General features: G+C 37.4%; 1 protein-coding gene across 6 annotated transcripts in view; it reads right to left on the bottom strand.

Annotated features, from left to right (window-relative positions):
- The window catches only part of si:ch211-200p22.4 (phosphatidylinositol-binding clathrin assembly protein), a 59,177-nt gene that overhangs the window by 24,292 nt on the left and 22,840 nt on the right, over positions 1 to 12,045 (bottom strand). For all 6 annotated transcript variants that reach the window (XM_059527934.1, XM_059527926.1, XM_059527916.1 and 3 more), the window contains exons 2-6: positions 11,417 to 11,559; positions 2,788 to 2,863; positions 2,603 to 2,705; positions 2,288 to 2,381; positions 1,233 to 1,344 (exon numbers count right to left, since the gene is read on the bottom strand). In XM_059527934.1, the coding sequence (XP_059383917.1) occupies positions 1,233 to 1,344; positions 2,288 to 2,381; positions 2,603 to 2,705; positions 2,788 to 2,863; positions 11,417 to 11,559 (528 nt within the window). The remainder of the gene's footprint in view (positions 1 to 1,232; positions 1,345 to 2,287; positions 2,382 to 2,602; positions 2,706 to 2,787; positions 2,864 to 11,416; positions 11,560 to 12,045) is intronic.

The raw sequence follows: 12,045 nt of genomic DNA on the forward strand, positions 1-12,045 counted from the left end.
ACGTGCTACAACAAAAAATAATAAAACAATAAAAATCATGGAAAAATGAATAACTTAACTGAATAATTAGAGATCAAACAGAGTAAACAGCAGCAATAGCTGAAGAGGAATTAAAGCCTCGTTTCTGCTAGAATATTAAGGGGGTCAAACAATGGATGAAAGTGCAACATCAGGTCAAAGATAAGAAAGAAAGCACAAGTATCGCACACAGTTTGGTTCTGAATATGTCAATTCCTCTTGAGATACAAGATCAAGACTCGCTCAGGTAATATTTGTTTGCTTGCTTATAATTTAGCACCATGCCAGCATCCATGGCTATATTCAGGACAAGAAAGTGGGGAAAAAATAGCTGAAAAAATAAATAAAAACTAATTGTATAAAATGTAAATCTTTCATAAATCTGGCCTCGCTTCATTTAAATCTTTTTATAAGAATCAACCAAAAAGTAACAAGCTAAAGTTACAAGCATCAAATTATGCTGCAAAAAGTTGAGGGTTAGTCTAGAGAGACCTATTCAACAGCGGTTATAGATAATATGTGACCCCGGGCCACAAAACCAGTCTTAAGTTGCTGGGGTATATTTTTAGCAATAGCCAAAAAAAACATTGTACGGGTCAAAATTATTGATTTGCCAAAAATCATTAGGATATTAAGTAAACATCGTGTTCCATGAAAATATTTTGTAAATTTAATACTGTAAATATATAAAAACGTAATTTTGATTAGTAATATGCTTTGCTAAGAACTTTATTTGGACAACTTTAAAGGTGATTTTCTCAATATTAAGATTTTTTGCACCCTCAGATTTTCAATAGTTGTATCTTGACCAAATATTGTCCGATCCTAATAAACCATACATCAACGGAAAGCTTATATATTCAGCTTTCAGATGATGTATAAATCTCAATTTTGAAAAATTAACACTTAAGACTTAAGAGTTTTGTGGTCCAGGGTCACATACGGTCCAAGCAATGAAAAAAAATATACAAAACGTTTTCTACCAACAGCAGGATTGATTGAATAACACTTATTTGTGGTACACAGACGCAGTTCAATTTGGATGAAAGTATCTCATACTAGTAATTAATATGTATAGCATACAGAAAGACCTGAGCTCTTGTGGTTCAACTGCACTGTTCTATGCTCAGAATGCAGTAAGACGTTAGTAACCCCTAAAGCAGAGTGTGAGAGTAGGATGCTCTCCAGAGTGAAAGGGAGTGGATTACTCTTACCCAGCAGGTTGATAACACCCTCATTATAGGCAGCAAACAGACGGATGGAGTCTTTGAAGAGCAGCATGAAGGCAGCGTTGATCACTCCGTTAGTCAGCTCATTAGGGTTAGCCTACAGACACAAACCCACACATCCACTGGAGAGCGTACACATCATACCAAAAAGCTTGTACTGACCCAACATCAATGTTGTTCTGTTAAAATATGGTTTTCCAACATGGGGATTCAGGGTCACTTGATTTTAAGGGAACTGATTATAACTTCAATCACAGGCACAAATCAAACAATCTGCACTATAAACCGACAAATATATCCAAGCTAAGTGGAAATGACTAAAACTAAGGGACTTTTAATACTGTAAATGTTCTTGCATTTCATCATCATACCAACTGCCATTTGAAAGCTTGGGGTCAGTAAGACTTTCTTTGAAAAATCTAAACTTATTTGGCAAGATGCATTAAATTGGTCAAAAATCACAGTTAAGATATTTATAATGTGACAAAAGATTCAGATCTCGTATAAATTTAAACTTTCTATCATGAAAAAATAAAATGATCATGGTTCCCACAAAAATATTAAGCAGCACAACTGTTTTCAACATTGATAATAAGAAATGTTACTTGAACACCACATGTTAAATGTTAAAATGATTTCTGAAGTATTATGTGATGCTGAAGACCAAATAATTAACTGCTAAAAATGCATAAATAAATTACATTTGATAATATATTAAAATAGAAAACAGCAGTTTTATATGTTAATCAGTTCACAACATTACTGTTTTTACTGCATTTTTGATCAACTAAATGCAGTGAAGAGTACTTTCAAAAACATTTAAACAAATCTTACCGACCACAAACTTTCATTACATGGATTTTTTTTTTAAATAGGAGATTATGAAGCATGTTACCAGAGAAAGAAAGAAAAAAAGAAAGAAAAAAAAGAGAAGAGAAACAGTTCTTTACAAATAAAGAAATACATTCTGAATTGATTTGAATCACTGGGAAGTTTTAAAGCATACATACATACATACATACATATTCTCAATCACAAACCTGGAAATCCAGCAGCGCGTCCAGTTGGTTTTGAATGATAGGCAACGTTTTGATCAGCTTCTCTGTGTTCATGGTGCGCATGACTCCATCAACACTGCACAACAAACAGATAAACAATCAGAACTCGCCACCACTTACTCGCAATCTTAATTAGCAGTTAAAAAAATCTGCGACTTGATCAGCTTTTAAAAGCAACTTAATTATCGGAGTAATCAGCTAGCCTGATTAGATTGAGTCCTGCTGAGACAATGTGTTTGAACACAATCTTGACTGTAGGGAGGCAATATTACAGAAGCAGAACTGAGGTTTACCCACCCTCTCTTCATCTTGGTGAAGTCCACAGCCACCAGCCTATAGGAAAGGGCTTTCTCATTGAGATATCTACTGTACCGCCTGATGAACGTGGACATGTCGTAGCCTGAGGAAAAGGTTGAGGGCTTTATCATTAGTGTGTGTACAGTGCTTTAGAGACAGGAAAGGTGTTCATGTTTCTGACATACCTTGCAATGCACCTTTATCAAGGAAATTGTTCAGATTGAAGAGTGTGTTTCTTGAGGCCAGATACTGAATGAAACGCTGCGGATACAGAGAAGAAATAATCAAAATATGGTCATATACAAGATGTGATTTCTGCAGCTCTTAAAATGTCAGAATGCAGGAGTGACTTGATCCCTGACGTGCAGAAACTCCCTGCTGCTGAATTTGCAGTACACTGTGTGAAACCTAGAACCGTGTACAAGACCAGACTCCTCTGAGCTTTCTCTGAGCTGCCAAATACGTCTGCTGCAGCTCCCCTCTTCCATCCAGCCCCGTCCCATCAGCTCACACAGCTGTGGGTTGAGGAAAAGAGCAAAGAGAAGCACACAGCAGTCTGGGTGCTGTTGTGAACAGACATGATGGGAATTTTTAGATATACTACTACTAGGATGCATTCTGACCTCTTTCATGTATGTGGTGTACATGAAGTAAAACAGACTCTCAAACATTCGCTTTACCTTTACACGGAGCTCACCACCAATCAATGTTTTGTGATCTGATCACAAAAATTATATTCTGAGATCCACATCTCATCTCATCCACATCTCATTTAGTCACTATATCGCACACAAAGGTCGGCCCCCTCAAACAACCACAGGGTTTAAAATCGTTATGTAACTAAAGCAGAGACATATTTAACTGTCGTATTGTGATGCACATTAGAGTAGAACCATAAAAAAAAAAAAAAAAAGAAATTGGAGGATGGGGGCTCGGTTATATCTTTCGATTGTTGATTGGATTGAGGCAGATCTCAATGTTAGCTTGCAGTCGACTGAAAGAAAAGGGCAGGATTTAAACTGATTAAATAATTGGAGAAGTCTAGTATACACACCAAAGATAAATATGTAGTTTTACCAAATGATCAAGATTGTTTTCATTAAAAAAAGTATGAGTGCAAAAAAATAAATGCATGCATGGATGAATCATTAACAACATCAATGACATGAATTTAGAAATGAGGTATGAGTATGTCTCTCACACACACATATATTAGACATCGCTTCAACAGACATATATTCACATATAACTGGGGTTGTATGGATTACTATCATGGTTTTTGAAGTCAACTTTCAAGGACTTTAATAACCTTTTTATTTTATTTCTTTTGTAAAAAGAAATCGGTTTGTGTTCCACAGAAGAAAGTAACTGGGACGGCACATCTGGGACATTGTGAGAGTGAGTAAATGATGAGAACATTTTCATTTTTGGGTGGAGTATCCCTTTAAGTGCAAGCGCAAATAGCCTGTGCCTATTTGCAACACACTTTAGGCTGGTACGACAACAAACGATTAGTGAGCTAATCTGAATAGAACAAATTGTTTTTCCTAGAAACTGTATTTGTCAATGTCATTTACAAGACACTACAAAGTTATCAGTTCCACACTGAGTCTAAACCAGAATGCAGCAAGTGTAACCTTGATCTTATTTGGTAAATCAGTACACCAAAGAAAAAGAGTCAGCAGGAAACAGTTTTTACGTACTGGGATGGAGCCTTAGGCTTGTTTCACCCCAGGGAAGAACCAGCATGAGGACCTGGTGACAGGCTCTGCAGTCAAGCAAAATCTGCTTGGCACAGAGGAATAAAATAGTCCTGGCCGGGGCCATTTTCAGCCTGTGGCAAAAAGGTGGAGAGTCACTGAAATCACAGGTTCCTAAAATGCATCTGAAGGACTTGGAGGCTTAAAGAAAATGCTGCATTCCAAGAGCTCTGCTTCAGCTGAAGGATCAAGAGTGGCGATCCACTGAACAGTAGACTGACAGTCTGCTGTGTTTATAGAGGGAAAGAGGCCACACACCCTTTGAAAGATTGATCTCTGGTGAGCTCATGGTGCCTGAGTTGGCCCTGGTCATGTGATTGAGGCTTTGCGTGAGGTTCCTCATTCTCTTTAAGAATTTTTGCAGCCAAATGGCAAAAATGCAGCTACATTTTAACAATATAGAAAAAAAATGACAAAGCTTATCTGGGACAATATATTTTTTTTGCAGTTCTACAGAAATAAATTAACATTTATTTGGATATATTTATCTACAGGTTATGAATCTGTACAGAACAGATAATAAATTAAATTTTATTAGAAAAATGACAATATTAAAGCCACAAATTAAATTTTGCTAACAAGATTTCACAAAATATTTTTTTTTCCTTACGGTTTAAATTAATCTTTATAAAAAAAATTATACATTGTGGATGTCTAAATATTTAAGAAAGGGGACTCCTTTCAAAATTTCAAACGTTCTTGGCATCAAAAAAAAAATCTGCTCTTACAGTGTGTTCCTAATCATTCTCACAGAAAACTACTGAGATACTTCCGCTTTGCACTGGTGCCTCAAATACCGGTCTGAAATCCTTAGGGATTTCCAGACAAGAAGCAGAGTGAGGCGTACCATATTCAGACCATGACGAAAATCCCCAGGATGGCAGCTGTGCGAAGCATGAGCTAGTTCTCTCTGGCACCATGACTTAACCTCAGAGAGAAACCTTGTGGAAAATGCATTGCCAAGCCAGTTTGTACCTGCAGAGAACATTGCTCCATTCCAGAGCGTAGATCAATATAGATTACTAATTCAGTGGAGTCTGCAAATCCACATTTGCCTGCCTACTTCTCTGCATGAAATCCTCATTCTCAATGCCTTTTTTACGTAGCTGAGGTTATTCAAAATGGATGTCAGAAGTAAGAAATGACAAATTACAGACTGATAGGCCAGAAAGGGTCCGGCATTCTCTGCTTAGCAAATAACTAATGTGAGAACAAACCTCGAGTAGCGTGAGAGTGAAGCATCATTTATTATTAAGGCAGGGAGCTTTCTTTCCCAAAGAGAGCAGTTTCTATTAACACAGCAACTCAGGCTGAGGGAAGATATCAGCAATCTGGAAAAAGGGATTGCTCATGTTTTAGCCACTGATTTTGTTGGTGCAGTCAGGAAAAGATCCAGAAGCAGCGCTGGAACTGCTATGTGAAATCTGTATGTGTGCATGTTGGTGTGCTAACCCTGCAGGGAACATGTGCAAATAGGCTGCACGATGATGCCCTGATAATGTGCCGGCTGCTGGTCTTCGCTCTCTCGATCCATACATGTTCTGAGGTTTCTATGGATACGGCCTGAGCAATTACCGCGGTTAGAAAAAAGAAATAAAGGCTTAAAGAAAAACGCAGAGCACAAAAAGATGATGACAGGGTGCGAAAAGAGGTGCATTGTTTGATAGCGATTATTTTCAAACAAAACCCATTCAGTTTGGAAAGCAGAGAGCTGGAATCAAATCTGATTCAGAGCTAAACTGACGGTACCAGAATGCAAAACAGAAGTGTGAGACCAAAAAAAAAATAATAATCTTTAAGCACCATACAAACTGATGTAGTGTTGTTTAACGCTCACAAAATCTCACCATCAAAAAAAAAATGCAAATGATCAATAAAAATGACCTTCCTGCACACCAGTGTGGACAGCAGCTTATAGCAGTGAAAAAGCATCATGGATAACTGAGTAGAAGCCCTATGTCACTACCACTTTGTATACTACCGCAAAAAAAAAAAAAAAAAAAAAAAGTCAATGGTCCAATCCAACAAGGTGAGTCACCAATTCCCACATGTGGTTTATCTGTATTCCCTACTTATGAATTACTGATTACCGAGCAGCAGCCATTTGTTTTCTGCCCAGATTTGCCATTCCTGCCTGCAGGGTAAAGAAGAAAAAGTCATCAGGGGAGTGAGAGAATGTTTCATAAAGGTAATAATTACCTTACCTAGCGCACATCACTCACAAACAGCATCCATTATGCAAACAGATCCCACACAGGAGAGACCTGAACTCAGAGTCAGCACATGGCCAGAATGTTAAGCAGCCCATTTCACAGCTATCTCAGAAAAGCCTTCAAACTCAACATGAAACGGCATTTGTTTTTCCTGTGCAGTTTGAGACGCTTTTCCAAATTTTACAGGATGCTCAAACAAATGTTTGTATGTATGAATTTGTATTATAATATCTAGTCTTTTTTCATATCACTTATAGATCATCTGAAAAACAGAAGCAATTATTCTCTTATGCTCAATTACATGTTCTCTGAAATTATGAAACAGAAGGATCTTGCAACTGACACAACTCCATGGATTATACATTGCACATTCTGATCTTATAAATAGCAATGAATTAATTTAAACCATCACACAGCATGACTGAATTGCAGCTTATTTCTGCAAGTGCACTGTATGAATCAGAGACTGAATCCCTGAGTACATGCTGAGCACCTGTGTTGACGTTCACAGAGAAAAAGGCATTTTCAAGACTGACATTTACATGGATTTATTAAATACTGAAACACTTTGGTGGTTTTAAGTTGACATTAATCTTCTGTGTTAACTATCAGTGATATTTCAGAAAGGTTGCATTAATTACTGCAATAGCCTGAAACAATGCCTAAAGCTATTTGGCTATTGATTAACATCCAGGAGCCCATGTGGCCTATGTGACACCAGCTGTACAAGAAAGACTTTTCAGATGTGAAAGTTAATTACATTTCAAAAGTCCAGGTTTTTTTTCACTGCATAATAAGGCCAGAAACTGATTTTCTGTAGACACAGCTGCATTAGACAACAGTGAGTAGATCAAACAATCACACATTTTGCCAAACCAAATAGACAATATGTTAATAATAGGCATGTTATATGCAACTAGTTAATAGTGAGAATTGGCCCCTATACTAAAGTGTTACCAAAATATGTTTAAGAGATGATAGCGGTGGATATTCACTTAAAATTAAAAACTTGTTAGATTCTGGACTGTCCTATTGAGCTTTACATATATATATATATATATATATATATATATATATATATATATATATATATATTAGGGCTGCAACTAACGACTATTTTAATAGTCGACTAGTCACCGACTATTGAAACGATTAGTCGACTAATCGAATAATTATAAAATTTTTCTAAAATTTAGCATGAGATTGCTTTAATTCTGTGGAAAATTATAGTAAACACAAGAAAGAAGGGGGTACTTTAATGAAAAATGCATATTTTAGTGAACTTTGCTGCCGATAGGCCGATTCATACTAAAAGTAAATAAAAATGCCCTGTCTAAAACCAATTAGGCACAGCGCTCGGTCAGTATAGACATAAATGCATAAATAAAGAAACTCTATCATTTTTATAAAGGACAGGCACATTTATTTTGTTTTATAAGAAAAAATAAATTAAAATCAAGTAAACATTTTCTTCCTGTAAACCAGGGGCAGGCACATTTGTGTGAATGGATGCAGCACTATCGTCAATAGAAATGGACAACTTTGAAGGCTATTTTCTCAATATTTCGATTTATGTATGTTATCGCTCAGCAGAGAAGCTAATGCGCATGTGCGACTCTAGGCAGAGATTGTAATGAAGAGAGATGCCTCACTCGGTCGGAAAAAACATGTCTGGCGACAACTTATTGTCGACTATTTCTATTATCGATTTTTGTCGACAACGTCGACGAATCGTTGCAGCCCTAATATATATATATATATGTATGATCCCAGTGACTATTAAAAAGATGCCAACTTTTTAAGTGACAAATATTCTGCATTCATATTCAATTTGTTTCACTCAATCAGATTTTTATTCAATCTTCTGGTCATTGTTTATGTATTTCTGAATATGAACAATTTTTTGTTTTGTCTATGGGCTATTCCACTCAGAAGTTAATGTCGAAAGCAAAAAGACATAAGAGATTGAGGCATATCTCTTTAAATACAGGGGGTTATTTATCTTTATTAGACAAAAGTTTAGCTAAGCCTCCAGTGTTAACTAGATCCAATAACCTTCCCTCACACACAATCACAGACTCTCTCTATCTCAAGTATAAGCTCACTCGCCCACTCAGTCTTCCCTCAGTATCTAAAATGAACCGTTTTCCATGGATGACGGGGCAGTGGTGTCCCCATACAAGGTTAAGCAATTGGTCCACTGTGTGACCCCACATGAACCAGCTGATCAAAAAAAATCCAACCAATTCTCTTTCTGTCCCTTGCCTTTCTCTGTCTCTTAAAGTTCCTGATCCTAAACCAGATGTTTCTTTAATCCCCCCTTCACTCTCTCTCTCAAACCTATACAACATACGCTTCCAGTGACGTCACTACAGCAAATTGTGTTCTCTCCATCTAGGCCATCAGTGAGTGACATCGCCCTTTCTCTCTCCTATTTGCACAAACGCATGTGGAAACGCCCTTATCAACAACACCTTATCTGTGGCCCTTCCTGTGCCCTCTTACAGGGTTACTGCTGACAAGACAAATGTCCTCCAAACGTCTCTGCCCCTCAACGGACAGCGATAACCAAACTTATGTTTTTCAAGCCATAATGGGGTAAAGGATTAAGATCAGACTCGACCTGGACCAGACGTTTAGCTCTGATAACAAAAACCACCCCTGGCTGATTAGTGCCCCGTCATGCCGCAGAACAGGGCGTGCTGAAGGACAGTCCTGCACATTTTCTATCTCTGACACTGGCGGGCTGAGAAACTAAAGTGAAGGACTTTTTATTTTATAGCCCAAGTGAATGATGACGGACGCGTGTGAGAGTCACTAGTGCTGCCATTGTTTTTATGCTGTTTCCTGCAGAATCTACAGCGCTACAGAAAATGTAATTATATTTCACCCGAGTTGTGAGCTTGCAGTCTGAATTGAATGTGATGAGATAAAAAGGACTGTGTACTGAAAAAGAACAATGGTACGATACAATAGATGTGTTTTCTTCACTGGCTGCACTTAAAAACAATCATACTGGTGTAGTCAAGTTCACAAAGAAATGACACTGAGGCAATTCCTTTAATGTATCATGCAAATGACTCATGAGTTATTGATCTAAAGCAGACGAATCCTTCACTGAACTTACTCAATCTCTTAGAGCTGAATTCACTGCAGTTTTACTGAAGCCCACACATTATCCGAAACGGATAAAATGTCCTTTTGGGATACGCACAATAGTAGTGTGAAAAGTATTCATAAATGTAATTAAAATAATTTTTAATTCTTAAAAAGTAGTTTTTGTTTTAAAGTAGTGTGTAAAATAGTTACAATTAGCTTTTCATAAAAAGAGAACAAATATTTGGTACGTCCTCATTTAGATAATGTAGCAAGGTGCTCATGTTGTAGCAATGCATTAAGCGAGCCACGTGCACATCTAGGTCACATCCTAACTGCATATATCATTAAAGTGTATGTGTGTGTCTTGTTCTCAACTACCCACTGTTCTTCATTAGTGGACTATGTGTTTGTGCCTGAATAGAAGCATCTAACTCTCATTGTTGCATTTATAAACCGTGCAGACTTTCAAACTCAAACACTGTATTGTACTAACAGCACATGGCTACAAGTGTTTTTCTTTTCAATTTCAAAATGCTAGAAACATCCAACAGGAGTTTGACATATTGTCGACCAGTCCCTCATGACGATGTAATACAAAAACTAGTGAAATCAAATGTTATATGTACACACACAGGACACACTAAAAGTATGGTTAAATGTAGCTCAAATCAGAAATTAGATCTGCATCTGATTTAAAGGACAGGGCAGGTGTTTTGGTTCAAAAACAGTTTTTGTTATGCTGGTTGAAATCCTCGATATATCCCGGTAACTTTGGTAAATTAAGCAGTCTATATTTGCATGTTTATATCATCTATGGACTGCAAAGGACCAGAAAATGTTCATCCAATGAAAATGTTCAGTCCGAACTGTCCTATCTGCCTGTAAAATATGTATTTTCATACCTCTGCGCACCGTTTGTGAAGACATGATACATCAACAGTGCGGTCCAATGAGAAAGAAAGGCACAATAATTGTAACATTATGCGCTTTGTATTGTAATGTTTTTCAATCTGTGAATGAGACATGAGGTAATCTGACAGTGTTGCATTCAACCCTCCACCAACACCATCTTTCATCGTGTCACAGGTTAGTCTCTGGTTTGCCTGAGCGCATTTGTGTGTTATGGGGGAGGCGTGGCTTTTAAAGTGATTATGCAGGGAGGGTGGGGATCTTGCTTTCAAAGCTAACTTGCTAATGCTAGCTTTCTGAAATTGCTTATCCTACATTTAAATGTGCAAAAATACACTTCCATTCAAAGGTTTGCCATCAGTAAAAAAAATTGAAAAATATTACACAATATTACAGTTTTTATGTATTTTTATATTACTGTATTATAAAATAAAGTAGCCCTAATGAGCAAAAGAGACTTTTTTCAAAAACATAATCTACACTCCACACTTTTGAGTAGTAGTGTAAAATATTAAAATATTTAAAATATTAATTGACATAACTGAGGTCTCAAAGGGTCACTTGCTTTGAACTAAGAAAATGTAATTCTAATGTACACGATGAACATGCCTGGATGAGGATTTATGCATGTAGCTGGGCTTAGAAGTGTATATCTCAAACATGCTCAGTCACAAACAGGAAAATTGTGACTGCTGAGGTGTGATTTGTCATGTAGGTCAATTTGACCGAGCTGGATCTTTAATGATAACAGTGTAGAAAGGTGTCATGCTGGTGAAAATATGGGCCCACATTAAAATAAATAAAAAATTAAGCACCAGGGCAGAATCTCTCACCTCATTTCCATACATCATTATGTGGTGTGTAGTGATGAGCGCTTTGAAGACCACAACCCAGCTGCTGTTGGTGGTTCTTTCGAACAGAGTGTCAGCCAGCTGGGGCACGTTCACATTCATCTCATTGGTGCAGTGGATCAAGTCTGAAATCACACATGGTGCACATGTTAGAGCAACACACATCACTGATTCACATCTCGAATGGTTCAAAGATCCCGCTCAAGATGTTTCAATAAACAAAGCACAGACACAAACATAGCAGGGCCCTTGCATTGCAAGAAACACAGATGAAAGTATTTGCAGCAGGTGTTAATGAAAGAAGATCTCACTGGAAGCTCTTAATATCCCTCTGCATGCTACACAGAGGGTTAAACAGGCTTCTAACCCAGTCATTCTGTTATGCAACACTCACAGACAAGAGAAGATCCAAAGAGCGTCATGTCTTTAAACATGCAGCAGCATCCCAGTTTTGCTTTGCGTACTCGCATCCGAAAGCAGCATCTCTTGAACGCCATCAGAGGCTCAAAAACTCTTGTTTCTGTTCTGTCCTGTTTGCATAATGAAGACATTGCTCCTACAGCCCATAGTGTTCCTTTTTTTGTTCTTCAAAGGCAAATCTCTTTACCCCC

This window comes from Carassius carassius, chromosome 3 (assembly GCF_963082965.1).
Source record: "Carassius carassius chromosome 3, fCarCar2.1, whole genome shotgun sequence".
NCBI lineage: Eukaryota > Metazoa > Chordata > Actinopteri > Cypriniformes > Cyprinidae > Carassius > Carassius carassius.